This window comes from Rhinatrema bivittatum, chromosome 12 (assembly GCF_901001135.1).
Source record: "Rhinatrema bivittatum chromosome 12, aRhiBiv1.1, whole genome shotgun sequence".
Lineage (NCBI taxonomy): Eukaryota > Metazoa > Chordata > Amphibia > Gymnophiona > Rhinatrematidae > Rhinatrema > Rhinatrema bivittatum.
The window spans coordinates 19,312,790-19,335,973 of NC_042626.1; the positions used below are offsets into that span (position 1 = coordinate 19,312,790).

General features: G+C 44.0%; 2 protein-coding genes across 3 annotated transcripts; one reads left to right on the forward strand and one right to left on the reverse strand.

Moving 5' to 3' along the window:
* Window positions 1-652: 652 nt before the first annotated feature.
* On the reverse strand, window positions 653-10,423 carry OARD1 (O-acyl-ADP-ribose deacylase 1). 2 transcript variants are annotated; one of them, XM_029572902.1, is made up of 6 exons: window positions 10,304-10,423; window positions 7,580-7,642; window positions 7,027-7,171; window positions 3,865-3,923; window positions 1,882-1,994; window positions 653-1,701 (listed from the first exon to the last, which is right to left on the reverse strand). In XM_029572902.1, exons 2-6 carry the CDS (start codon window positions 7,616-7,618, stop codon window positions 1,599-1,601), a joined length of 459 nt encoding a protein of 152 aa, XP_029428762.1. In that variant the 5' UTR covers window positions 7,619-7,642; window positions 10,304-10,423; the 3' UTR covers window positions 653-1,598. The 2 variants fall into 2 exon arrangements, with proteins under 2 accessions (XP_029428762.1, XP_029428763.1); XM_029572903.1 differs by lacking the exon at window positions 10,304-10,423 and adding an exon at window positions 10,000-10,290.
* LOC115074281 (galanin receptor type 2-like) lies at window positions 10,210-18,510 on the forward strand. The gene is made up of 2 exons (XM_029573598.1): window positions 10,210-10,281; window positions 17,365-18,510. The coding sequence occupies exons 1-2, from the start codon at window positions 10,210-10,212 to the stop codon at window positions 18,508-18,510; spliced, it is 1,218 nt and encodes a 405-aa protein (XP_029429458.1).
* The last annotated feature ends 4,674 nt before the right edge of the window (window positions 18,511-23,184 follow it).

Sequence of the window (23,184 nt, forward strand, 5' to 3'; positions counted from 1 at the left end):
ACAAACTGCATCTTATGTAAAGTTAGGAGTACAATCAGACTTTTGTGCTGGCACTGGAGGAGAAGTAGGTCCAAAGCCTCACAGCTGTGGAGCCCAGGCAAAGGTGGACACAGAAAATGGGTAACCCGTGCAGTGAAAGACTCTGCTCCTGCCGTACCGAAGGAATCTCTTCTTACAGAGCACTGGCAGTAGCAGTACAGGCCACATCACCTTCTAGAGAGCTGTCACACCTGTTCTACAGACTAACAATTTCACACAACCAGGATTCAGAATGGAGAGGCAGAGATGCTTGTGGCTTTAGCGATACAAATTAGATGTATTTCATGTCCACCTCCTTTCCCATTCACAGACCCTGCACTACTGTGCCTTTTAGGTGAGATACTGGGGCTGGAACCGCTGCTTCAGCCCTGGCCAGCAAGGACCATTAGCTGCTGGGCCCAGCACCCCTGCAGTCAGTGCTCCAGCTAGGCAGCATCACCAACTGCATAGGTTACAGGACATGGGAAGACCAGTAACACTAGGGTTTAATGCAACTTGATCTTGAGATTCAGGCTACTAGCGGTAGTGCAATGGCTTCAGATTGAAAGGATGAGGGATGTAAGAACAAGTAACCCTGTGCAGGTCAGAGGGGATAATAAGAGGCTGCAGCAGCAAGGATCATTCATCTTTATTACACCAAACTACAACAACACTTGTCCCCCGCCATCTTGTTTATTACAAAGGACCCCTTACCATACTCTAGTGCTCTCCTCTCATACTCCTGCTGTAGATTACTGGAGATTTGTGTGTGTCAATGTGACCTCTTATTTCATTAGGAAACGTTAGCATAGTGTAGTGTAGTACTGGGAGGCCTGAAAGGCTGAGAGCAAGCAAGGCAATTCCTCTTACCACTATCAGAAATCATAAGAGCAGGTACAGCCCTGCAGAAGGATCCAGCCTTCAGTTCTGCCCCATTCCTCTAACAGGGTCACCACTTTCCTTCTCTAAAACCTCCCTCGCTCTAGCAGATAACCAATTTCAAGGGTGCCATCACTAGAGGGCAGGGAGGGAGGATACAGCTGTGGCCCTGCAGGAGAACATGTTACATATAAACCCGCAGTGAAAGGCACATAAAACAGCTTCTGTCACCTTTAGACCTTAATGGCTCAAGGGATAGACGACTAGGATTGAACAGGCCCGGGATGGGTTGCATAATATTCACCTTATGAACAGTCACACATGACCATAATGGCTCGATGAGGAGCCAATGGCGCATCAACAGTTCTGACCCCAAAACGGTCACCTTTCAGAAGTGATCACTTTAGGTCCAATCCCCCTTTCACGTAGTCATCTTATGTCAAATAGGAGAGAGACTCCAGTCTCCACTGCGCCGTTAACTGCAAGGAGCAGCTGAGCATGGTTTAACGGACATCACCCAAAGAGATCAGTCTGCAGTTACTAAACCTCGCCAGTTCTCAGAAATTGCCATAGCTGCCCCTGCTTAGAAAAAAAAAAAAAAAGTCTCATCTTATGAAATAGTAGAAACGAGCCAGAACTGGAAGTCTCCCGGACTTTCTGTGTTTGTAGTCCTCAGGCATATGAGGCCGGTGAGAGGGCATTCAGAGGCTGTACACAGTGAGGTGGACGCTTGTGCCCTTAAACACACGCTCAAGCATCACAGAGACCGTCTCCCACTCCAAGCGGTCAAGACCACAGCCGATCCTGGGGGGGAGAGAAGGAAAACATGGCAGAGGATGCAGTGGAGGTAACTGGAGGTCAAGTCCTGCAGCTCATTTCTCACATTCCTGACCTCAGACAGACAGTCACAGTCTCACTCACACCCAGGCATGGAAAAGTCAATGGCCCCCACTCTTTACACAGCGCTTGCCCTCGGCTTCATACCTGGGCATGGAAATAGCAGTGACTCTGTTTCTTAGACAGTGGTCGCGCATGGCTTCTAAGCTCTTTCTGAGATTCTCGTAGGTTGGTTTTTCAGACACCTTCCTTTTAGTTATCTAGACAGCAGAGGACAAGGAAACATTAATAGTGACGTCAGGCAGCCCCACACATCATTTTACAATGCTGAATAGTTGGGAAAAAGAACTGCGGGCAGGACCCTGGATTTCTAATCCCAGTTCTGCGATGGAGCTGCCCTCCAACCTTCCACTCCTGGAAGGGGCTGTACAGCAGAGCAGCAATCAACTCTGCAGGGCCCTAGATAGGCATAAACGAACATTATTGCATCCAGCGTTACCAGCAGGATTTCCCCAGGGGATCTGAACATTGCATCCGAGGCTGAAGAGTTCTCAGTGGGCCTGGGCAAGGAACTGGTTGCTGATGCAGGAATCAAGACACGATGGAGCTATCATGAAACACCACGATCTAATTTTTCCCCTTGCCTTCTCCTGACCAAAATGTGCACCGTTGGCAGAGAAACCTGATGAAGCTATCCCAACAACTATGTGGCTGGATAACACCACCCTTACACACGAGGAGGGGGAAGAGTATTACAACAATTTCACACCCAGGCAAAGAAAGCACTGCAGCACAAACAACTCTTCTCCCCCTCATATCAGGAAAAGACAGTAACACAGCACAATCACACACACACACTCAAGCTATGACACTGGTCCCTCCCACATTCAAGCAAAGACAACACTGCAGAGCACACACCCTTGGGGCAAACCCCCACTCCCAGGAGGAATGAGTATGACCAGGCAAAGATAGCATCCAGGCTACTACACGCTTCTGGGGTAAAGAGCACCAGGAGGGGGCAAGCCCACCTCCCACAGGAAGAAAGCACAACAGCAACCCCCCCCCCCCCCAATCCATCCTACATTCATACAAGGTAATTCCACAGGGAAAAAAAGTGGCAAAACAGACAAATACACAGAACTGGAAGCTGTTACACGTCTCCTCGCTGGGCAGCACAATAAGGTGGCACGGCTCATCCACTGGAAAATGTGTACACTAGCATTGCTGTAACCAAAAAACACTCTGGATCAAAACTGTACAGAATGAAGTTGTGATCACCTGGGACATTCCCATTCTAGCCCATAAAAAGCTTGTTGCTAGCAAACCAGACATTGTGGTAAAGGAAAAACCACACAAGAACTGCCCTGGTAATAGGAATGTCAGTACCAAGAGAATATTCTGTGAGACACAGGGGTAGGCAGGCCAAAACGTGTGGTTTCAGGGTCCGTTTTCTTTGTTGCTAATGTTTTCCCTTTCTTTTTTTTTTTTTTTTTTTACTTTGCATGAGCGCAAATAATGCACACTAAAAACATGAAATTGTCTTTTTTTTTTCTATTTTCGTTTTGAAAACGACAATGTCATTTCAAATGAATGCACATCCCTGGTACTAACATATGGAGGCCAAGATCACCAAGAGAAATAATAATCAGAGAAAACATGGCAGAAAGATACAGAAAAAGTTCCAATTGTATTGGGCGCCATTGGCCTGATTAGAAAGAACTTCTAAGCGCACCTCGCTACGTTGCTTGTACATATTACATCCTATGAACTGCAGGAGTTCATACAGTGCACATATCAAGGCCATTAGCAGTAAATCTGATATATCCTCGTTTACGAGCAACGTTCATTCCTGTCCTGGCACATTTAGAGAGAGAAACAGGAAACCATCATTTCTGAAAAGTAACAACCCCCCCATTCCCTCGCCAACGGTGCTCTTACCCCAGAATCAGAGGAAATAACCTGAAAGCTTTTTCTCTGCTACACAAGGAGCCCAGTGCAGCTGCTTTAGTAATAATGTAACCCTGTGAGGGGCAGTGCCTTGCTGGAGCTGCCACTGGATATCGCCTTAAGCCATGGATGGGCTGCAGAGACATCTCAGAGTTTAGATAGTTGCTCCCCCCTGGCTCTTACCAGATAATACACGAACCTCTCCCCAGCCTGAAGGACAGCTACTTCTCCAGTCTTCTTCTCTGAGGACACAAAAGTAGAAAAGGATGCAACTGGTGAAAAGCCGGATCCATGGGAGGCCCAGCAGGCAAACACATGCACGCAGCCCCCTCTGGGGTGAACGCATCCCGATCTTAATTTGTTCTTTTTTTCATGGTAACTCGCTGCACAGCGGAGTCAGGAAATCCCTCTGAAACCTGGTCGTATTCTGGACAACAAGGGTCCAGAATACTGGACCCAGAACCTTCTGGACCCAGAACCTACTGGTCAAATCTGTTTTCAGGAGTTCTTTTTCTGAAGTTAAAAAAAAAAAGGACACCACCTTATGACCAGATTGTGCCCATCCATCCGTCTGTAACCCCCCTTGCAATGCAAACAATATCCAATCCTTACCTCAGACTTGGTGGGTTGCCTGTTGGATGTCTGTCAGATGAGTGGATTGGATGTTTGGGGGGGGGGGGGGGGGGGGGCCTCGTTTGTACCAGTGTTGGTGCGTGACATGCACCTGGCTCCCTGCTACAAATGAACCCCCTTGGTGTTGAAAGCACAGACTATGCAGAAAGCCAGGGTAATGAACAGACAGTGTGGAACAGCTAATGATAAAGCTGGGGCAGAGGAGGTTAAACAGGAACAACAACAACAACAGATTGAAAGGACAACACAAAGTAAGCAAAGGCTACAGCCAGGTATGGAGGAAGGAAGGAACAGACGCAGACTGAAGAACAGACACGGCATGAAACAGTACAGAAGTGTAGTAGGAACAGATGCAAAATGGGATAAACTTACTGGTGATGTAAAAAAAGAAGAGAATGCCATAACCACTTCTGTGCATTAATGTAACTATGAGCATCATAGTTTGTGTGTTTGCTTAGATATGTCTCAAGAATAAGCATCCCTTTACTGCTGTGCCAGGTCAGTGTTGCCACCTGGCTGGTTTTTGGCTGCTGCAGCCAGGCGAAAGATTAATAAAATCTTATTACGTCCATTCTTCTATAGCTGCTCTCTGCTGCCAGTCCCCAGTTCTCCTTCCTCCCTGACCAGAAGGAAAGAGTAGCGCTTTGGCTGTTTGAGCTGCAGTGCCTATAGCTCTGGCGACAGCAGGGGCCCCGTACAGTTCAAAGCAGACTGAAGCAAGGCAGCAGAGGAGGTGGATGCTGGCAAGTGCCGCTTTTCTCCTGCCAGCTAAGGCCAGGGGAGTAAGACCTGGTAATAAGGGACTGGCAAATCAGTGAGTGAAGGATCCTATGGGTTGGGTAAGGAGAGGGATCAGATAGGGGAGGAGGGTGGGAAACCTATGCCTGGTGCGAACCTGATACTATGCCTTTCTTGCCATGAGCACCCAGATGAGAAGCGTGTTGCACGGGCAGATTAATCAGCACACAAGTATTCCCAGCAGAGGGGGAAAGGTTTCCTGCCTGATGAGATTGGAGTTATGCTAGCAGCAGCCCAGACCACGTCCTCCTTCCCAGAAGGCAGATGCCACATCACATGATGGCTTCTCTTTCTTATAAAGTTAGAAAACTCTATATAAATTTGTTTAGTTACAAAGTTTTTTTTTTTTTTTTATTGGTACCCTATGGCCTTGATTTACTAAGAGTCTTTTTTTTTTTTTTTTTAACCCTTCTGCCCCTATGGGAGAAACATTTAGTAACTTGGGTCATTAAAGGTTCAATACCAAACCATAAATTGCATTCCTACTGAGGAACAGTTGCAAGAGAGAAAACCTGGTGCTTAGAAGCTGGAAACTCCAGTGTCACATGATTGGGTCTGCAGCAGCCTAAAAGGGAGACATAAGTCATGATCTGGGCAAGGGGGTTGGCAACCTGCGGTGTATGTGCCAGAGAGCAAATTTGCTGGCACAGCAATCATTTTCAAAATCTACAGGCTGGCTGTGATCAGTTCGGAGAAGTCCATTAACTGCTATTAATCAAGTTGACTTAAGAGAATAACCACTGCTATTACTAGCATCAGTAGCATGGGATCTACTTAGTGTTTGGGTACTTGCCAGGTACTTGTAGCCTGGATTGGCCCTGTTGGAAATAGGATGCTGGGCTCTTGGTCTGACTCAGTATGGCAAATTTCTTATGTTCTTTTATGTTGTTTCAATGTTTATTTGGTTTTATTTTATTTGTACATTTTGATTTTTTTTTTTATATAAAGAAGAGTTATGTCGATGTTTTTAAATAAAATTTACCTTGCTGAATTATGTCATACTGTAAACCACTTAGTACCTTATGGTGCAAGCGATTAATACATTGAGATAAAAATATTGAATATACATGAGAGATTTGCAAGCATGTTGCCTCAATTGTACATAAATCTTTTATGCATATTTAAGAATTTGATTACAATTCCAAGGCATTTCATAAAATATCCCTATTATCTAGCAGTCATTCCCATGTATACAAATTCACATGCACACCAACTGTACTGCACAGCAACTTCTTTCCTCTTGAAAGGATCATAAGAACATAAGAAATTGCCATACTGGGTCAGACCAAGGGTCCATCAAGCCCAGCATCCTGTTTCCAAGAGAGGCCAAACCTGGCCATAAGAACCTGGCAATTACCCAAACACTAGGAAGATCCCATACTATTGATGCAATTAATAGCAGTGGCTATTCCCTAAGTAAATTTGATTAATCCCTCCTCAGCTGTCTCTTCTCCAAGCTGAACGGCCCTAACCTCTTCAGCCTTTCCTCATAGGGGAGCTGTTCCATCCCCTTTATCATTTTGGTTGCCCTTCTTTGTACCTTCTCCATCGCAACTATATTTTTTGAGATGCAGCGACCATAATTGTACACAGTATTCCAGGTGCAGTCTCACCCTTTTAGATATTCAAGTTTGAAAATAAGATAATTTTAATATCTCACAACCCTGTGTAAGAGTATTTTTGGCTGCTTCTGTCCCAACTAGAATATATAAGGTGGGCTGAACAGAACACAGGAAGGACACAGATTTACAAGGGGAGATAAAGCAAAGTTCCCTGTTGCTTCTGTGGCTCTCTGTACTGTTCAGATTCTCCATTAACTAATTAAGAAAAATATTCTCATTTTAAAGCCATGAAAACAAGGGATAACATTTTTGATCCCAAAATTCACTCTTAGTCATCAGAAGCACCACTTACGTTGCTCTCGCAGCTCCTGCACTCTGTTAAACTTCTTCTTAAACAGGACTGCAATGCCCGCTCCCATCCGGCAGTCTTCACTAATACAGTGAGCTAAGGAATCAGTCTCTGGGCATGAAAAGAGATCACCCTTGACATATCTGATCTGAAAACAGCAAAGAGAAAGCCTCCTGTCAGAATTCACTGGGCTCCAGCCTTAGCCATGGCTGATCTTTTCTAAACTGAATCCAAGCAGCAGCAGACGTGTCACATGCCAGCCCTGGTATCCTCCATCTCTCTCCTGACCACCAGTGAATATGGGGATAATGAATCTCACCAGACTAAAGGGACTGTGACTTTTCAGACCACTGATTTTCTGTCAGCATGTTTAAAAGACCAACCCAGTGGATAGCAGTCTATGGGAAATTTGGGTTCAGATCCAAACGCCATCCCCAGAACTCATCACTAGAAGGGAGGCTTCCTTGTAATTGCCTAAAAAATAAGTGAAGTGCAACTGAGGCAAGAAGCCCACGTGTGCTACTAAAGTCAACCAGCTTGGGCCATCTGCATATACCTGGCTAGCCTCAGATAGCTTAGAAGGGCTGCAGGCCATCTCTAAACAACAGAAGGTCTTCAGCTGTAAGAAAAGGAAAAATCAAACATTACTACATTTTTCTCAAAATTTATTTCGGACTATGTAATCGCTCAGATGGTTTTCAAATGTTCGTCATTAGTTTGCAACAGTTTCATTACCAGAGCCTGATAGCTGAGAGTTCAGCTTTAAAGTTCTAACATGGCACTTTAGAGAAAAGTTCCACATATAGACGATAAGAATAATCTATAAGTAGCAATCAATGTTCCCTTTAAGCCTGTCAACTGCCATCCCACCACGAAGCCTACTCTAGCCATACTGCAGCTCAAACTGCAAGGGGCCCCGCAGTACTGAAGGAGCTGCCAGAGCCTTGTGATTCAAATTGCAAGTCATCTGGTATATGCCCATAATTTGAGCCCCTTATGTACATCTAATCATGAACACTACTGCCAGAACTACTGTTTGCACTGACATATATCAAAACCACCCTAAGCAAACCAAATGCAATCAAGCCACCTTAAACATGACTACCTCCCCAATATACTACTCATTGTACTTACATACAGCTTTGTTTGCTTCACCTTAGGCAGCAGTCATTTGGCCTTTGTAAGGAAGGCTAAACAACTGCCAATATGGTTAAAAGGTGAGGTGAAAGAGGCTATTATAGCCAAAAGAAATGTTTTCGAAAAAAATTTGAAAAAAGATCCAAATGAAAATAGAAAAAAACCATAAGCACTGGCAAGTTAGATGCAGATCATAAGTCAGGCAAAAAGAACTTGGAAAGAAGCTTGTTGTAAGAGGCAAAAACTCTTAACTTTTTCAAAGCAGGAAGTCAGTTGGACTGTTAGATGATTGAGGGGTAAAAGGGGCACTTATGGAAGACAAAGCCATTGCTTCAGTGTTTAAGGAGGAGGTTGTTGGGGAGATATCTGTGCCGGAAATAATATTTAATGATGAGGACTCCGAGAAACAAACAAATCACAGTGAACCTGGAAGCTGTAATAGGGCAAATCACCTGGACCAGACTATACACACCCCAGAATGCGGAAAGAACTAAAAAATGAAACAGATCTTTTACCAGTAATCTATCATTAAAATCACGAAGACTGGAGGGTGGCCAATGCAACACTAATCTTTAAAAAGGGCTCTGGGGTGATCTAGGAAACTATACACCAATGAGCCTGACGTCCGTGCTGAGAAAAATCACAGAAACTGTTCTAAAGAACAAAATTACAGAACATATAGATTGACATGGTTTAATGGAACACAGCCAGCAGCATGGACTTCCTCACTAATATGCTACTTTTTTTTAAGGGGTTAATAAACATGTGGATAATGATGAGCTGGTGGATATAGGGTATTTGAATTTTCAGAAGGCATCTGACAAAATCCGTCATGAGAAAATTAGTCATGGCAAAGTAGGCATGTCCTACCGTGGATTGCAAACTACTTAAAAGACAGGCAACAGAGTTTAGGATTCAATGGTCAATTTTCTCAATGGAGGAAATTTAATAGTGGCGTGGCCTAGGGATCTATACTGGGATTAGGAGAATAAAACAGAGAATACCATAATGCCTCTGTATTGCTCCATGGTGCAACTGCTTCTAGAGTACTGTGTCCAATTCTGATTGCCACATCTCAAAAAAGATATAGCAGCTAGAAAATATTCAGAGAAGGCTGCCCAAAATGATAAACTGGAATGGAATAGTTCCTCTATGAGGAAAGGCTAAAGAGGTCAGCCTGAAGAAGAGATGGCAGAGGGGAGACATGATAGCAGTCTATAAAATCATTAGTGAAGTGGAACAAGTAAATGCAAATCAGTTTAATCTTTCAAAAAATAAAAATACTAGAGGGCTCTCCTTGAAGTTACTAAGTAGCATATTTAAAACAAACCTGAGAAAATAGTTTTTCACGCAACAAAGTTAAGCTCTGGAATTTGTTGCCATAGGCGGTGATAAGACAGATAATATAGCTAGATTTAAAAAAAGATTTGGAAAAGTCCATAAACTCTTATTAATCAGATAGACTTGAGGAAAGCCACTGCTTATCGCTGGGAAAAGCAGCATGGAAACTATCTACAATTTGAGATCCTGCTAGGTACTTGTGACCTGGATTGGCCACTGTTGGAAATAGGATAATTATGTTCACTTACTAGTCTTCGTATTGAGCTGTTTTATCACTGCCTTATAGGGTTTTGTTTTTTATTTTATGATAGCTGTACTCCTACTGCATCAGTACTCCTGTATGGCATTATTTATGTACAGAACTTGATCATTCTTATTCCCTTAATTTGCATCTTGAGCTAGTCATATTGGCACATGCTTTGAGCCTTCTTATGTATCTCAGTTGCCCTGATACATACTTAAGGCCCTGGCTATAAAGCGTCAAGGATTGTCTCTCACTTTTAACACAGTAGGTCATTTTAAATTCTGGACTTCAAAGAAATCCTTGCATCCAGATCTGGGAGGATTTGGTTTTATTTTTCTTTTTACAAGTTAGCCGTAAAAATAACAGTAAAGCACACTTTAAAGCCCACTTTCGGGACATTCGGTGCTCGCTCCCGCCCTCTTGCACGTTCTCAGACTCGCGCTTGCTCCCGACTATCCGCGCTCATGAATGTGGAGGAACTGCTGATCGAGCAACCTCGGTCAGAGCCTGTTTCCAAACCTCCCAGCCCTTCCGTGGTAACAAAATGAAATCACATACAGAGAGGTCAGGAGCCTACACGGAGACCTTCCCACTCCGCGCTGCACTCCCTTTTCCAGCTTCCGGCTATAAACGTCACTTCCGGCTTCAACTCCCTCCTGAAGCTGGTTTAGCCCTCCAGGCTGCGCATGCTCCACTCTTCACCTTTTATACCCGTCATTTGGCGCGCTCTCTTGCATGATAATTTGTATATGCGTTGTGAAAGTAATACATGGAGTGATTAAAACAAAATAAAAGGGGGGAATATATATACATAATCATAGTGAATTTAACAGTAAGATAAAGTTATAGGGTACAGAAAGCATAATGAACAATTTCCAGGATCCACTGTTGCTCCCTATTGCCGCTCATGGGGCAGTGTCTCCAAATGGGTTTGTTTTGAGAATATCTTGACAGGAATGACCCTCATTTGTAAGCCAGGGTATGTTAGGCTTGATCTCAGCTTCTCAAATATACTACCGGTATTAATGCCCTTAGTACTTGCATTGTGCCAAAGAGAGCCTTCTGGAGTTCATGGTGTGTAATTTTTACAGCAACTAAGGTGTGCCTGCAAATTCTTACTCGGGCTAGTGGTACTCATATAATTGGGACTAAGCTTTCTTGTTTTTACATCCAAATTCTTCAAGATATTTATGGGGCCAGTCTACTATTCCAAACCTATATGATAGTGCAGGAATTGCAAGCTGGTTAATAGTTTGTATCTTGTTTTGTGCTGTTAAGGCATTCTTCAATATCAGCTTCACTCTCCTTTAGTATTCCTTAATGATCTTTTCCCTCAATACTTTATGCCAAATGTTTCCACCTTCCTCTGGTCCTAGAAATTTATATACACTTTCCTGCTCCAATTCCTTTATATTGTAGTCTTCAGTCAGGGAGATGTTTTCGGTTTTGCTTAATTTCCCTTTAAGGAAAGTTGCCTTAGCACATTTGTCCAGGCCAAATGTTATCCAAATGTCATCTGAGAAACTACCCAGAGTTGTTGGTTGGTTAGATTACCTTTCTGACCTGGTGACAGACTACCGCATATTTTTCTGCTGTATTTAGCTCCTGTTTCCCCAAGTATTATACAGAACTTTTCCTTCTTATGTCTTTGATTTACTCTGGCGGCTTTGGGAAATTTGCATCTCTGAGATGTTTATATTTTGCACAGTACACGAGGAAATGCATTTAATGCTATTTCAGATCAATTTAAGAGACATTTTTATTACAGACCACATGACAGGAAAATAACAAAATCTCTTATGAGACACCAGAAAAAAATGAAATAGTCACAGGCTTCACAGCATAACAGATCCAAATTCCTAATATGCGAGGCAGATAGTGGAGAATGCAAGGAATGCATGAAAAATAGGATAACAGGCTTTAGTAAAACAAAGAAATTATAACCAACAAACAGACAGAGGTGCCCATCTAAGGGGACCTGGCCCTTGGACATGGCTGTCTTGGGCAGTGGGGACAGGAGAGACTTATGGTGGGAGGTGTGGTAAATATACATATAATGGGGGAAGTTGGAAGAAAGGAGAAGCTTGGAGCTAATGAACTGCTGTATTGTTTTGTGCTCGAGATCCTGAAATAACCTTTTTTGGATGGGTTCATAGTAGTCTGAAAGTTCTCACAATGTCACAGGTGGATACTTGTATGACTCCCTACTGATAGATAATGGGATCAATCCACTACTGTTGCGAGCTCAGAAAAATTAGGAAACCCTTCATTATGTGTACACGGGCTGAGGAACAAAGCACACAGGACCTGCATTGCTGCCACCAGTAACTGAGGTGTCTGCACCTTGGTGCACACACAGTGATACAAAACAAGTTCTTTATGAACCTCAGGGACACCCAATGTGTGTGACAACATGGCGAGGGCAAGACTGTTCATGCTATGAAGTAAACCAGGGGTCTTCAGGGACATGCAGCCCCAGAGGCATTATTCATTAGCACTCTCCTAATCACATCCCCAGGATGCAGGAATAATGAAATGGCTACTGTGATGTGTTGCCTCATTAACTCTCCCATGGAGGTAGGATTCCATTTATTGGAGAAACTGCTGGTCCTGGGGAGGAAAGGCTGCCCCAGGAGTGTGGGAGCAGCTGTCTACAGATTCACTAATGAGGGGCATGTCAGGTTTCTCATAGCTGGAACTTCAGTGTTTAAAAGGACAAATTCCACTAGTAACAGATTACATCTTTTCTGTACATCCTTCCTATAAAGCTGACACCAGATTTCAGTATTATCACCCTCTCACACCTTATATATTTTTGTTTGCTGACTTCTATTTTCATGCATGATAATACATAAAAGGGTCTTTCCTTTTCTGAAACAAACTGATAATTCTAGTTTCTTGAAATTGGACCATATTGAATAGTTGGACCCATTGATAAGATAGGAAAAACACAAGCCTGGTGGCAGAGGAACCCCCAGGAGATTGAGGTTCATTTCAGTAGGGGATTCCATTATTAAAAGGACAGTTTGGAGGGCAAGAATGGAGTGTGACAATTAAGTCCCTACCAGGATCCATAGCTAGGAGAGGTATAAAGCGCATCTTTCAGCCAGCTGGAGCAGAAGGAAGATATGGAAAGCAGCATATCATTGTTCACCTGAGGACAAATGACCTGGCTGTGAATTAGATCAGTGTGTCGTGTAGGAAGGTGTTAAGGGAATAAGGAGAGGGTCTGGCAGCTCTCAAGACTGGTGGCACAGGGGGGAGACAGGATACACTATAGCAGGAGCTTCAATGCATGACTGGTGCAAGGAATATACATTTTGATTCGTTGGGGACTGGGGCACCACCTGGATGGAAGAAAGATCCTGCAAACGTGATGACCTCAGTAAACAATGTTGGCAACGTCGGCGTTTTACAGACTTCATTCAATCAGAGAAATAAAGAAGCAAAGTGACTGCGAGGCAGTTTAAGATAAGTGAAAAGTGGATAATTCCTCTGTCCACCAAACTTTTATTGCTGGGCATACTTCTACTTTATAATAAGGAAAATTGAAAAAGATACATTTTCAAAAAGAATAAAGGAGAAAAGTGGACTTTTTACAAAAGTTGTAAATAAAAAGAGGTTTTTTTAAGACCAGTGACTGTACTAGCTGGATGTGGATTCAGTGCCTTAAGTTTCCTGCTAGTACTGAGGTCTTTTCCTCTCAAATAAAATGTTGTTTTCTGTTTATTGTGAAGTTGGTAATGAAAAACAGAAGTATTAAGGTTTAATCTACACTAGCCATTATTTGAAATTAAACAGTAAAAGATTGACAAAAGTCCTTTCGTGGATGAATTGGGTAACATAATTAATGGTGATAGGGAGAAGGCAGTAACACCAAATTACTTTTTCTTCTGTATGCATGGAGAAAGACGCATCGCTCAAGAGCACTAGATCCTTACATTAAGCAGATTCAGGTTTACATAACACAAAAATGACTGAAAAAAAGAACTGGACAATATGAAAATAAGTAAGACACCAGGACCAGATGGAATTCATCCAAGAGTACTGCAGGAAATGGGTGACTTGGTGACACAAACATTATCCTTCATAGTTCAGTAGCCACTTGAGGATGGGCACGTGTAGTGCTCTTATGCAAAAAGGGATCCAAAACGGAACCAGGCAAGTCTAGACTGGTTAGCCTGATGTCAGTTTCAGGGAAAACGCTGGAAGCTATCATGAAAAAGAAGATGGTGATATATTTGGAGGGGAGAGAATGATTAATAAGAAGCAGTCTGGGTTCAGGAGTAACAGGTACTGCTGGGTCACCCTAACTGGGATTTTCAAATATGTTAGTCCCCCCTCTATACACACACACACACATAAATATATATATATTTAAAAGACTTATAACTCGCTCACTCCAAAGGGTTATAGTGGGGTTCAATATATAACATGCAAAAAACCAATATGCTCAAAACAGATACATAACTCCCACAAACATATCGTTTATCTGGAGTTTGTTTAATCTTTTGCTACTGTACAACATTAAAGATGGATTTTCAAATTAGCTTGGGGCCAGCCCCATAGTTCAGACCATAGGGTTCTTTGCTATAGCATGGAGGATCTTGTTACAGATGTTAACTTATAGATTGATGCCACCTAATGGCCGAATGCTATATTTCACTGCTTTTCTACTTCCTGTCTCTGTTGTTACTTTAACCTTGAGTGCTGCTTTGCTGGTTAATTCAATACTACATGGCACCCATTCACTAGCAGCTTTTAGTTGTCTATATTTCTACGAATGAAACAGATCTGGGCTCAAATCCCCCATCTGACAGGGGGCCGGTCGTACTTGGGCATACTGCAGAGGTAGCATGTGCAAGCCCAAGAAAGGGAGGGATGGAAGGTGAATGCTGGGTTGTTGAAGGTGCACCCCGGAGGAGGCCACCCCCTCCAGTCCTGGGGCCGGCAAGAGTTACTGGTGACACCCAGGCAGTCCACCTGCAGAGGAATGGGGGCAGTAGAATCCACCAGGGGATAAAAAAGGAATGCAATTAATAATTAAAAAAAAAAAAGATGGGGTTTACAAATAACATTTGCAAGTGCGTTAGAAACTGGCTGAGGAGAGGCTACCAAGTATCACAACTAATGCTATATGTTCTATTTGGTGTAAGATAACAAGTGGGGACCCACTGGGCTCTGTTCTGAGACTACTGGACAACTGCTATTTAATATTTTTTCACAAATGATCTAGAGAATGGCATAAACACCAATATTTCCAAGACAGGAGGAGCACAGGAAGAAAAGAAGGCGGTACTGTTGTCCCAGATCTTGCTTGGTCTTGAAGATGAAAACTTCTACAACAGCAGGCAATGCAGTCTAAGTGCCAAAGAAGTGCTACTAAGTCAGTCACCCTAGTTGGCTGTATGCCTGTTTCAAACGTAGGATTATTATTTTTTTTGGACTGGGCTCCCAATTCTATTGACCCCTGAAACCTTCATTCGCAAGTAACCATTGGGCCAGATTTTCGCACCTTCGCGTGGGCGTAGATTTGTGCGCTCATGTTATAAAATCTGGGGTCGGCGTGCAAGGGGGTGCACACTTGTGCCCTGGGGGAGCCCCGATGGCTTTCCCCGTTCTCTCCAAGGCCGCTCCGAAATCGGAGCAGCCTCAGAGGGAACTTTCCTTCCGCCCCACCCCCACCTTCCCCTCCCTTCCCCTATCTAACCTGCCCCCCAGCCCTACCTAAATCCCCCACCTACCTTTATTTTTTAATTTACGCCTGCTTCCTGGCAGGTGTAGGTTGCACGCGCTGGCCAAGTGCCGGCGCGCGATCCCCTGGCACGGCCGCTGTGCCGGAGGCCTTGGTCCCGCCCCGCCCCGGACTGCCCCGCCCACTCCCTGCCCCTTTTTTCAAGCCCCGGGATATGCGCGCGTCCCAGGGCTTGCGCGCGACGCCAGGCCTATGCAAAATAGGCTCGGTGCGTGCAGGAGCGGGTTTCAAAGGGTTACACGTATATATTACACGCGTAACCCTTTTAAAATCCGCCCTATTATATAACCCTCTCCCTTCTCCCATCTAGCTCAGCCATTGCAGTGGCAATCCCTGGCCAGGGGCCACAGACTTCTGGCTCCTTTCAGAATCTGACCACTAGGTGTCACCATTGTGCAATGCCCGAGACTCCCGTCAGCCTGTGAATGCTGCCACCACAGCATCCTCAGCCCTAGTCAAAGATTATCTAATCTTTGATCTAACAGCATTATGTGAATCTAAATTAACAGTAGCAATAGCATTTGTCACTGTTAATGAGTTCACCTGTAGCAGTGTCTTTCTTTTGTAATAGGACTGATTTTCCCTAAATAATAGTGACTGCTGTAGGTGGTAATCAGGTTAGCCTGGCTGAAAGCCCTGTGCTCTGTGGCCCGAGATCTCTCGCTGATGGTCTTTTGGGGTGAAGGGACCATTGTGGGCAGCTGGTGAAAGTCCTCTGTCTCCGCCCCATATACTCACCTCACCTCTCCAGGGCCAGGATATAAAGTTCCTCTCATTATTCAGAGTGACAGAATTAAATAACAAGCGCCTGTCAGCTCTCCAAGACTGGTTGTTTGTTCTTCAGTCATTTGCCTCAGATATCTCGGACGGACAGACGGCGCTGGAGGACAGGTGCGTGCATGATTCCAGCAGGTAAAAAGAGGTTGTCAGTGCCTATTTTGTGAGCTCTGTGAGCACAGAGAGTTAACAGCCTGCAAAAACTAAGTGCTATCTTTCCCAGAAGTCAGAATATTCTCACTGCCTTACGTGCACTTACAAGATTAGAAATCGTTTTAATACTTTATAGTTATATATTGCTGGCAAAAGCTGGTTAAATATTACTTTTCAAAAGTAAAACATGATTGTGATTACGGATTACTTTAGCTTTAAAATGAATTCTGTTTTCCTGAGGTATGACCAGGCTAGTGCCATCATGCAGAATCCACAGCACCGGCCGGCCCAGGGAGTGGAAGTCCTGTACAGCACTGTCACTGACCCATCGGACCGGCCCTGTGATCCAACCACAGAGATACTAATAGAACCCTAGATCGCATGGGAAAATATTCTTACACTCTGTTGTGACCCCCCCCCCACTAGCATTCACGAATGTGTATTGAAAGATGGATTTTGGAGGTGCTGGAGGGGTGTTTCATGCAGGAAGGTGGGAACCCGGCTCTTTCTTTTCCTTTTGTTTGGTTTTCCATTATTTTTTCACTTAAACATCAAACAAAACTGTTGATGTGGCTAGACAATGAACGTGTCTCCATCTGGTGGTTATTCAGTGTAATAAGGAGACGCCATCAATCCCAAGGGAGACTGTCACTGTAACAGAAAGGTAGGCACCATTTATAATGTCTTCAGCTGTCCATACTTTATCAGTCTGACGGCTGCATGGTAATCCGATGGCATTCAGCTTTCAAAAACTTTGAACGCTAATATTTCTTTCTTAGGAATTAAATAAAAAGCCTAAGAAAAAAAAAAAAAGGAGGGTCTTAATGATTTTATTTTCATGGCTAGCTAAGTGGTTTATCTGAAATTCCTTTTCCCATCACAGCTGTTTTCTGAGTTTTTCTGTACTTAATGTGACATTCTTGTCTTTCTGTAGCAGAGGATTGAGATGTTACCTGCGCCCACCTATCTCCTCTTTAATGCCAGAAGCACTGAGGATGCTGCTTCTGCTGCCAGGAACTGCAGCCAGAAGAATTGCTCTGCTCCAGGCTCCAGTGACCACTTCCTGGTACACGCCAGGTACATCTTCACTTCCATCTATGTGCTCATCTTTCTGGTGGGCTTACCTGGGAACCTCCTGATGCTTCTGGTCCTGCTGCAGGATCTCCGCAGGACCAGCACTGAGCCCCTGTCACGCCTGACTGCTCCCCTAATCATCAACATCACAGTCTCAGACCTGGTCTTCCTCGCCTACTGCATCCCCTTGATGTTCCTCAACCTGGTCACGATGGAGTGGCGGATAGGCTACATGGCTTGCCTGACCCATCCAGCAGTCTGCCTCTGGAGCAATTTCTCCAGCTTCTACAGTATGCTGGCTGTGTCAGTGCTCCGGTACTTAGCAGTCGTCCACCCGACTCGCTCTAGGACCTTGTCTCAAAAGCTGATAGCCTGGATCTGCCTGCTCATTTGGTTAATGAGCTTCAGTGTCTCAGTCCCATTGTGGCTCCATAGTTCGGTGGTGAAGATCCATGGAGTTATGTCCTGCATTCTTCTCATGTCAGTAGAGCAAATCACTCTTTACAGCAGACTCCTGGCAGGGGTAGCCTTCTTCCCCCCCATGTCCCTGATGGTCCTGGGCTATCTGAAAGTCATCCACTCACTTTGGTCTCGAAAGTCTCTCATCGTACACACAGCTTCCAGTCTCCAGGTCAGCAGGAAGGCCACCATCATGATCCTGACCATGGTCATGTCCTTCATCCTAACGTGGGTTCCCTGTTGGCTGCTGATTTTTATCACCGGAGGCTGGCAGTCGGAGCTCACCCCCACATTGTATGTTGTCACTAACCTGACCTATACTTTGGCCTTCTCCAGCTGCTGCATCAGCCCCATTATTTATTTCAGCCTCTCTGACCAATTCCGAACACGACTTTGGAAACTCCTAAGAGCAGCAGAGAAGAGCAAAACCAGTTCAGCCCACACGGAGAATACAGAGACTTTTGATACTGTGAAGAGTTCCTTAGATTCTGAAAGAACCCTTGTGTGCCAAGAACAGCATAGACAGGAGCAGACTACTCCTGTTTAGCTTTAGACCAGGTACATCTCAGTTCTCTCACACTAAATATGCCAGAAGAGAGAGACATGAGCAAAATAGCTGTTCCAGTTTGGGTTATGAGCAAAGGTTCTCTCTGAGGTTAAATTAGGTGATCAGGAAGCTGCATGCCACAATGAATAGGCTGAGCCAGCCCTGGTGTAATCCCATGGCACCTGTGAGCTTGTAGTTCTGGTTTTAGATAAAATGGAGCTACAGTTCTACAGATGCCATGGGGTAAAATCAGGACTAGTTCAGCTTGCTCATTATGATCTGAGTGCCTTAGAAAAAGCATGGTCAGGCCTGGTATAGTATATGGATGGGGAACCTCTAGGGGACATAGGACTTTGCTGAACTTGGCTGAACTTGGCACTACCTCCTGTCTGAAAATGCTGCATCAACTAAGTGAAAGCTCTCTGGCATTGCTTTACTCTCCCAGGAATGTACCTTTTTTGATTAAATCTGTTTTATTAATTTTCAACAAGCAAATATGTCCACACAGGAAGTCCAGCAAACCAGTGTTGTACATATCCTTTGTAAATTCAAATTGTACATATAAACCCCCAATCCCATTTACCCCCTTCCCACCCCTCCCCCCAGTCCTTAATATTTAATTAGAAATCGTTCAAAATGTGAGCTCAAGTTTTAAGGACTGTACCTTTTTAATGCAGTTAAAAGGACATACATTGTGAAAGCATGCAGGTTTCATCCCGTCCCCAAGGGATCTGGGCGAGGTAGTTCTTTAGCTGCCCAGCTAGATCCCTTTGGAAATTGTCTTTCCAGTGCAGCAATGTCCTATCTTTGTTCTTCTTTTGTAATGCAGCAGTAGACAGGTCCTGTTCATAAGAGGTCAGCTGTGTACCAGAGTACAGTGACTTCTGAAATGTAAAACAAACCTTTGATATGCTTTAGAATGGCAGCAAGATATCAGAATGTAACAGGTATGGGATTAAAAGCTGTGCGTCAGATCTGTTAATGAGAAATCCCTCTCACACTTCATCTCAAAGTTTATTGCTGATAGAAATTTATTTTTTTTTAAGTTCTATAAATACTTTAGCAAAGCCACTCCATTTTCTGTTCCTGGATGCTCTCTGGGATCCATCAGAGAATTATTCTCGTCCACATCTACCCAATCTGTCCTGGGGATCACAGCCCCACGCATGCTCATAGAGAGGACTCTAACTTAATGTAAGGGCATCATTGCAGGCCCCAGGAAACTTCTTCATCACATCCATCACCTGGTACCTGCGGGGTTCCACAACATGCGGAATTTTACATACATTAAGAGGAGGCGCTCCCGGGGGTGGAAGATAAAGCACAAAGATTTCATCTTCGAATGTACATGTGTCATTTTCCATGAAAAAATTCCTGCAGAAAAATCAAGTGCAAATGACTGCGTGTACTTTGTACTTGCAGGTTGAAAAGAAAAAGTAAAAATTAGTATTATCATTTTAATTCTCTTAAATGATGTTACTAGCAGTTAGGATGTCTTATTAATTTTAATGTATTTTATTATTTTGTAATTTATAGTATAGATTATTATTATGAGTTCTTATTATTTTATAGGCTTTATTTAGATATTTCACTTTAATGTTTTTTAGGGACAAAGTATTAATGGCTTGTTCCCAAATTTTGATGTAAACTGAAGTGAAGTGCACACAATATGTTCGGTATATAAAAATGCCTAAATAAAATAAATGTGTACATCTGCTTTGAAACTTAGGACAAAGTCAGCATGCGGAATGTACCTGTGAACTCTGTCCCAAAATGCACAGTTTGAAAATTACCCTCTATGGGTGGCATCAGTATTCAGGTATATTCAGTGGCCGCTAGATAGCCAGATAAGTCGGTTATCTGGCTGTCTTTTAGCTGCATAAAAAGCGGGCGGATCAGGGTGGAGCTCTTATCCGGTTAAAAGTTAGTAAGATAAGTTAGACCAGTCATAGAGCTGGGCTAAGTAGCGCTCCGTGCATGGATATTCAGCGGCATAGCCAGAGATGTTATATCTTAGACAGACAAGGCTGACTATCGGGGCCACTATGTGTATATTACATTTTGTGACTGTAAGACGGTATGCGGGAGGGCTAGCAAGGGCTATAAGAGGCCATCCATAAATGACGTCACGCTCTGATTGGGGGGTGGGGGGGTGGGAGAGAGTTACTACTTATGTGATGAGGGAGGGTTCTAAATTTGGAGATTTGTGATGAAGTGTGATGACAGGGGGGCTGGGGGTTGATTTCATGCCAAAATATTATGACATCATTTATGGACGGCCCCTAAGTAATCAGTATGAACGAGTCTTGCTTGCCAGTGTAGCAGTGTGCCAATACTCTATAAGGTAATTTTTAAACCTTGTAGGGAGCTTTCAGGCTCACAGATACTTTATACATTCAGTCCTTCCAGGGCCGGTGCAACCCACTGTGCAAACCATGCACTTGCATAGGGCAGTGGCCTGAGGGCCGTCACCGAGCTGATTGAACAGCTGGCACCGCTACAAGGAAGAGGATCCACAAGGCCCTGCAATGAAGAGGAGGGAGTTGCAGGGCCACGCAGTGACGCAACGAAGATGAAGAACTGCAGGGTCATGTGCAGCCAAGAAGAGGAGGAGCTGTAAGATCACATGGCAGTTCGCAACCTGCCGCACAGCAAAAATGAGAATTGCAGGGCCGCACGGCAGTTTCCAACCTGCCACATGGCGAAGAAGAGGAGGAGCCATAGGGCCACGTGGCGGTTCCTAACATGCCGCACTGCGATGATGATGAGGAGCTACAAGGCCACACAGCGAGATGAGTTGGAGAACCTCACAGCCAAGATGAGGTGCTGCAGCCTGCAGGACCACGTGGTTCCCAGGCAACCAGAAGCAATAAAAGCAGCGAAGCAGCTCCCAACCTGCCTCGCAACAGACGTGGAGGGCCGGGGCTGCTGGGAGAAGCCTTGGTGTTAGCATGTGTGTTAGCATGTATGTTAGCATGTTAGCATGTGTGTTAGCATGTGTGTGCCTGGGTATATATAAGTGTATGTGTCTGTGTGGGTGTGGGAGTCTGAGCAGAAGTAGAGTGTGTGTGGGTGTCCGAGCATGGTTGTGTGAGAGGAGGCATATGTGTGTGTCTGAGTACGTGTGTGTGTGCGTGTGTGAGGGAGCCCTGATAGGGTTGGCGCAACCCACTGTGCAGGAGAGAGCATGTGAGCATGTGTATGCAAGAGGGCGCATGTGCGCATATGAGGAAGAGAGCATATGTATGTATGTGTATAAAGCTATGAGAGAGAGAGGAGAAAGTTTATGCACCCCTCTCTCACTAATCCAACTCTCAGAGTGACTGGAAATCAAAGGTTTCCAGGTATGGAGAGCATGAATTATTTTATCCTTATTAGTTTTAATTTTTGGATGCTGTTTGATGTGTCTGCTGTTTTGAAAAATTGTATTGGTGTTTGAGAAATTTAAAACAAATTGTTTATGAGTTTTTAATTATTGGATCTTCCATTCACCAGCAGTTTTGAAATATTCTTTTTATTAGTATGTTATACTATTATGATTAATGAATTTATTATATTTCTTGATTTTATTGTTTAATTTCTGAGGATTGGTAGTGGTTTCTGTTTTTCCATTGTTGCACTGCATAGAATCTGACTTGTTGCGGTTTCCTATTCAGTTTTTGCCTGCATGTTTCTATTTATACTTTATGGTCTCTTTATTTTGTATTTGGCGAGGGTCTGACTGTGTTCTGCATGTGTGACCGAGGAAAGGTATTCTGCTAGTGTGCAGCAATATATAGCAGCTTGGTTTCTTCTGTTTTCTTAATAGGAGGTGTATTGGTATTTTAGGGGCTGATGTAATATTTGCATTGTTGCCTTTTCATAGATAGGGTTGTTATTTTTTTTAAGTGCTGGCATTGAGTAATGTTTTGGTGTGGTAGGCTTATTATATTTTAATTGTAATTTACTCATGGCTTTTTGAGGATCAAGCCCACACCTAACACGCATAACAGTAGCCTTAATGCTGTATGGGTTTCAAGTGTCTTTTTTTGTCGGGTTTTCTGGTTGGCACCAAAGAAATGCATGCAAATACTTATGATATATATATTTTTTTACCTCAGAAGACTGTACTTTGAATATTAATTTTCATGTAAAACCTGAATAATGAATGCATAATGTTTAACTGTGACCATGGAGAGAGCAGGAGGCAGGGTACAAGGGTATAAGATTTGCCGGGGGCACCTTGCACCAGAAATGGGTTCCAGGGTAGGGGATGAAGACACGGAGGGTAGAGGGGTGACAGTTTTAAAGTTTGGGTTGCTGGAAGGAGCTGGGCTTTTTTTGGCAGGCCCGAGGCAGAGACTGAATGAAGTGTGTGTTGTTGTTGGTGGTGGTGAGGGGGGAGGAGGTTCAGAACAATAATTGTTCACACAGGGCAACAAAACAGCAGCTAGCACCGGCCCCGAGTCCTTCATGCACGTTTTAAAAAAGAAATTCCCCATGGAGTTTCCATATGGGAATGCAGGGGACTTCAGTACCCACAATCTGCACCTGCCGCAAAGCAGATGCAAAGTCCAAGCAGCAAATCATGGATGGGGATTTCAAATTGAAATGTCTGTGCGTTGTCTACCAGCTCTGCCTCCCCCTCCAGCTCTGCTCCTTTGTAGTCCGTGTAAAACAGTTTGGGTGAGAGCA